Below are 5587 nucleotides of genomic sequence, written 5' to 3'. Positions count from 1 at the left end.
GTCACTTAACCCTCTTATCATCCCGCATGAAGAAGTAAAAGGTAAAAAACTGTATTTTTGGTTAATACATAAATTAGCACGTCCACCTCTATCCAAATTTCCAAGAATTAGAATGATTAACTGAAAACACTGTTCTTTTTCGGTTATTTGTTATATAGATAACGATTGTTTTTAAAAAGTATTTTTATTGAAAATTATATTAGAATAATATTTTTTAATTTTTTTTTAATTTCCGCAAAAATTAATCTAAAAAAATTTAAATACTTTTAAAATACAAAATAAAATAATCTTTTGTACCCAAAGCAGACGACCATGCCCTGCCACTATATATACTTTTTATGACTAAAATACCCCCATCCAGCACGTACTGCTCAATAACTGCCATCCTCCTGACACATGCCCCCCCTCGTCCACTCTATCTCTCTCTATAAATTCTAAGCCATGCTAATGTGGTTCTTCAACAAATTGGTAACCTTTCGCCTTGGCCAAAAAAATGGGTGTCACCTCTAACAGAGTAGAAGATTTCTCTAGCCATAGAATCAACACTGAGCCAGTAATGCCAGGCATGGAGATACACACTGTTTGCTTATCACCCAAAAAAACCACGCTCCAAAAACTCAAGCAAAGGCTTTCTGAGATCTTCTTCCCTGATGATCCTCTCTACAGATTCAAGAACCAAACTTGGCGCAAGAAACTGCTTCTGGGTCTTCAATTTTTGTTTCCCATATTTCAATGGGCACCCGAGTATAGATTAGAACTCTTGAGGTCTGATATCATCTCCGGTCTAACCATCGCTAGCCTTGCAATCCCACAGGTTAGAATCAGCTTACACCTACAAATGCATTAAGACTTACAGACATCGTTTTGCACCCACATGTTTTTTTTTTTTGTTATGTTAATGTAATTATGATACTGATTAGTTTTTGTTACCCAAGAAAAGCGAAGTGTGTATATACATACATGGAAATAGAACATGCATGTATGTATATAGGGACATTATCTATGCATGTGTTGCGTTGATGATGTTTGTCACATCTGATTTTTGAGCCTTAATGGACAAAGCACTCGCAGTTTGGGGTTAGCGCATATATTCCATTTCTTTTTGGATCATTAGAGGGGCCAGGCCTTTTTTTTAATTAATTTAGTGGGAAAGTGGCAGTGTAAAATGCGTTTATCTTCAATTATCAGTCAACTTGTTAATCAAAAAGAAATTATTTTTATTAATAGAATCAAGGTTTTCTTTTTCTTTTTCCTTTTCTTGTCTTACTTTGAAGATGGGTTTTGTTTCAACATTTCATGTGAATTTAATATCCAATAATATTTTAGGTAATCTGACAGAAAATTTTTACACCGCAGGGAATCAGTTATGCAAAACTCGCAAATTTGCCACCTATAGTCGGACTATGTTAGTATCAATACCATGACAACTCTGTATTCAGATGGGAATTCATTTATGAACAGATACAAGAGTGATTTTTAACCTTTTCAATTGACGGTCAAATTGAATTAATAATAATAATAATAATTTTGGTTTGGTGCAGATTCAAGCTTTGTGCCCCCTTTGATATACGCTATCCTTGGGAGTTCTAGCCATCTTGGTGTTGGTCCAGTCTCTATAGCATCATTAATCATGGGATCCATGCTAAGTGAAACAGTTTCTCCTAGGGATGAGCCAATTCTTTATCTGAAATTGGCCTTCACTGCAACCTTCTTTGCTGGTTTATTTCAGGCTTCTCTAGGCCTTCTGAGGTATAAATAAATTAGTTGGTTTTGAACTGGGAAGTTCCCTTGATTGTGAAATGGATAGAAGTAGTTCTGTTTGTGATTTTGTGACAAAAGCACAAGCTAATTTTAGTCTCTTCATGTTTATCACAAGCTTTCTGAAAACAAAATTCAATAATTCTAGAAAAAAAATGGTCGCTTTCAATAGGAAAATTAACATGGCGAAACTTGTAGCAACTTTTTTTTTTTTCCCAATTCGAGCACACTATGTTTTGTCTTTTTTTTTCCCTCTTGAATATTAAATGCTAATGTTTTGATGTCTACAGGTTAGGCTTTGTAATTGATTTTCTCTCAAAGGCAACTCTTGTTGGATTTATGTCTGGTGCAGCTGTGATAGTATCTCTGCAGCAGTTAAAAGGATTGCTTGGAATTTCTCACTTCACTAGCAAGATGCAATTTATTCCTGTAATGTCCTCAGTTTTCAAACACAGAGACGAGGCGAGTGGCATAATTAAGTGCAAGGAAGCTTTTGTTCGAATACAGAAAAAAAATAACAATAATAATAATAAAATGACAAGAAACATCTTCAGGAATCTGCTAACTTTCAACCATTTTTTAATAACTCAACAATCATAGTGATTGGGAAAAGGTGCCAATTTTTTTCCAAAATATTTTTTTTTCATTTTGTATGTCCAAATTTTTTTATTTAAAAGATTGTTTTAATTCTTAAATTAGCATCATTCTACTTGCCATGCGCTATTTATCACCACAAGGATTTCATAAGGTGACGTGACTACAATTAATTTGCAGTGGTCCTGGCAAACAATTGTTATGGGCTTCAGCTTCCTGGTGTTTATGTTGACGACAAGGCATATTGTATGCATCTTTTTTAGCTTATGAAGATAGTATAATGATTTCTTACATTGCAATGTATAGTTCTTAAAAGTTGGATATTGATGGATTGACGCAGAGCATGAAAAGAGCAAAGCTATTTTGGGTGTCAGCAGCAGCACCATTGACATCTGTGATTCTCTCAACCCTTTTAGTGTTCTGCCTCAGATTGAAGACTCACAAAATCTCATTTGTAAGAATTGGCATATTAAGCTTGCTACTTTAGATGTAAAACACAAACAATTAGTCCTAGACAAGTCCTTATGGGTAGCTTCTCTAAATTTGAATTTTTTATCTCTCAACAGATTGGCCATTTGCCGAAGGGTTTGAATCCACCTTCAGCTAACATGCTGTATTTTAGTGGTCCTGATCTGGAACTGGCTATCAAAACTGGCATTGTAACTGGAATTTTGTCTCTCACTGTAAGTTGGATGAAAGTTAAAACTATGAGGTTCTTTAAAGTAAACACTAAATCAGGGAAGGAAAGAAACAATACTAGTTCTATTTTCCTGCCTGCTATTTGATTATTGCAGTACCACATTTCTGAAAAATCATGGTAATGTCTTCCACTGTTAAATATTCTACTCTTCCTTGTTTTCTTTTTCAGGAAGGAATTTCTGTGGGAAGGACATTCGCAGCTTTGAAAAATTACCACGTGGATGGTAACAAAGAAATGATGGCTATTGGTCTCATGAACATGGCCGGCTCTTGTTCTTCATGTTTTGTTACTACAGGTGAAGTTTTGATCTTTTCTTGGTGGCTTTGTGATAGTGAAATTTTCTGAACTGTTCTTTTCTGTTACTTTTGCAGGATCATTTTCGCGGTCAGCAGTAAACTATAATGCTGGAGCACAGACAGCTGTTTCAAACATCGTAATGGCTACAGCTGTGCTAGTGACTCTATTGTTTCTCATGCCACTGTTTTATTACACCCCCAATGTTATACTGGGAGCCATCATCATATCAGCAGTAATTGGTCTCATAGACTACCAGGCTGCGTATTGTCTGTGGAAAGTAGACAAACTTGACTTCTTGGCTTGTTTGTGCTCCTTCTTCGGTGTTCTTTTCATTTCAGTGCCTTTGGGTCTTGGAATAGCTGTAAGTCTTCATCTCTCACGTTTATACGAATGTTTAATATTTTGTTACGATGCCAGACTCCTTTGTTGGAATTCAGGTTGGAGTTTCAGTATTCAAAATTCTCCTGCATGTTACCCGTCCGAACTCCTTAATTATGGGGAACATAAAAGGAACTCAGATATACCATAGCCTCAGCAGATACAAGGAAGCTTCAAGGGTTCCTTCATTTCTCATTCTTGCTATTGAGTCACCCATCTACTTCGCAAATTCCACTTACCTCCAAGAGAGGTTAGTACCTTCATTCTTTTATAAATTACAATAGTACATATGGTATTTCAGAAGTTCCTGCAATCCCAAGATCATTATTGATATGGAATGTGAACCATATATCTCAAAGTTTTATCAAGATTAGATTGTAAGGTTCACACTGCTGGTTTATCAATGACACCAAGTTTGCCCGAGAATCCTGTTGAGGATTTTCTGATGGGAGGAATTTCTTTTTGCAGGATATTAAGGTGGATTCGTGAGGAAGATGAGTGGATAAAAGCAAATGACGGGAGTCCACTAAAATGCATAATTTTGGACATGACAGGTGGGTTCCATTTGCCCCATGACTCTTTGGTCATTTCCGTGAATCAATCCTAGTTCTGGAACATTATTAGTATGATCATCTCTCTTTTGGTGAAACAAGAATTTTGTTATGAAAACCTGAAGCAACAACATGACAATATGATCATTAGAAATGTAGAAGCAGCGAACTCAAGCTCAAGATATATAGTTGGTATCATCCCTTATGCTATGACTTGGAAATTTTTTTATCTTTTTCAGCGGTGACGGCCATAGACACAAGTGGTATTGACTTGCTATGTGAACTAAGAAAGATGCTGGAGAAAAGATCCCTTAAGGCAAGACTGTCTCCAAATCAGTCTCACTTGGCTGTGTGTAGGCCATTTTAAAACCACATTATTCTTTCATTGATTCAGTTTGTACTTTTCTCATGTAGCTTGTGCTGGCAAATCCCGTCGGAAGTGTGATGGAAAAGTTACATCAGTCTAAAATGCTGGACTCGTTTGGCTTGAATGGAATATACCTTGCAGTTGGAGAAGCTGTGGCTGATATTTCTGCGTTGTGGAAATCTCAACCTGATTTTCCGGAGGACTGCAATGAGACGAGGCAATGCAGAGAAACGAAGAGATGACTAAACATTCGGAGTTAAAAGCCCATTAAGCAAGGGACTTTTCCTCTGTTTTCTTTTTTCTTTTCCCTTTTGAAGGGAGTGTATGGCCATGAAAATTTTGCAATTAAAATAGATGAAAGACATGTGCTAACCATTACAAGATGGTCTTTTTATATTTTAAAAATATAATGAAATGATTATATGATCTTGAAAATATACTTTGTTTATGGTGCATTGTTTTTTTTTTCCTTTTCTTTTCATTTTAATTTTGTAATTATAATAAATATAATATATAATAAAAAAAAATTAAAATGATTGGTGTGTGCAAAGCAATTGCAATTAAGTGGGGGATGCCAACAGATTGTGGGGTAATCTGGTAGCCAAAATTTTTTTCATCGTGCTTGGAATCGTTTTAGCATTTTTTTTCTTGTTAGGAGGTGCGTAGCATTGATGGTGAGATTTGTTACTAATAATATTTTTTTTTTCTCTCTTTTTTCTTTGAAATTTGAGTTGGATATTCAAAATTTAAGAGAAACCCTGCTTTTTATTTCTAATTTTATTTTTTGGTTTTTTGTTAAAATTTTAATTTTATTATTCAATATCAATTTATGATATATTATTTTATTCAATTAGATTTTTATTCTTTTGATTTTTTTGTTCTTCAATAAAAAATTATTAGCTATCCTCTAATTTATTTTTTATTTCAATTTTGATTTTGATT

At 34.8% G+C, this 5587-nt stretch overlaps 1 protein-coding gene across 2 annotated transcripts; it reads left to right on the top strand.

Moving 5' to 3' along the window:
- The first annotated feature begins 465 nt into the window (after positions 1–465).
- LOC105109639 (probable sulfate transporter 3.4) lies at positions 466–5080 on the top strand. Of its 2 annotated transcripts, none has more exons than XM_011004394.1 (13): positions 466–814; positions 1357–1405; positions 1542–1749; positions 2049–2220; positions 2533–2598; positions 2693–2806; positions 2919–3035; positions 3221–3347; positions 3424–3710; positions 3787–3977; positions 4196–4281; positions 4518–4594; positions 4693–5080. In XM_011004394.1, the coding sequence occupies exons 1-13, from the start codon at positions 494–496 to the stop codon at positions 4885–4887; spliced, it is 2010 nt and encodes a 669-aa protein (XP_011002696.1). In that variant the 5' UTR covers positions 466–493; the 3' UTR covers positions 4888–5080. The 2 variants fall into 2 exon arrangements, with proteins under 2 accessions (XP_011002696.1, XP_011002697.1); XM_011004395.1 differs by having other exon boundaries at positions 4673–4808.
- The last annotated feature ends 507 nt before the right edge of the window (positions 5081–5587 follow it).

The sequence above is a fragment of the Populus euphratica genome, unplaced genomic scaffold (genome assembly GCF_000495115.2).
Source record: "Populus euphratica unplaced genomic scaffold, PopEup_1.0 scaffold224.1, whole genome shotgun sequence".
Classification (NCBI taxonomy): Eukaryota; Viridiplantae; Streptophyta; class Magnoliopsida; order Malpighiales; family Salicaceae; genus Populus; species Populus euphratica.
This window is presented reverse-complemented; position numbering and strand designations above follow the sequence as displayed.

Excerpts from the sequence above, each read along its gene's own strand:
- LOC105109639 (XM_011004394.1), top strand. The coding sequence starts at position 494 with ATGGGTGTCACCTCTAACAGAGTAGAAGATTTCTCTAGCCATAGAATC. Across the intron at positions 3,711-3,786 it reads CTTTGGGTCTTGGAATAGCT|GTTGGAGTTTCAGTATTCAA; the intron begins GTAAGTCTTCAT and ends GTTGGAATTCAG. Across the intron at positions 4,595-4,692 it reads TGGAGAAAAGATCCCTTAAG|CTTGTGCTGGCAAATCCCGT; the intron begins GCAAGACTGTCT and ends TTTCTCATGTAG.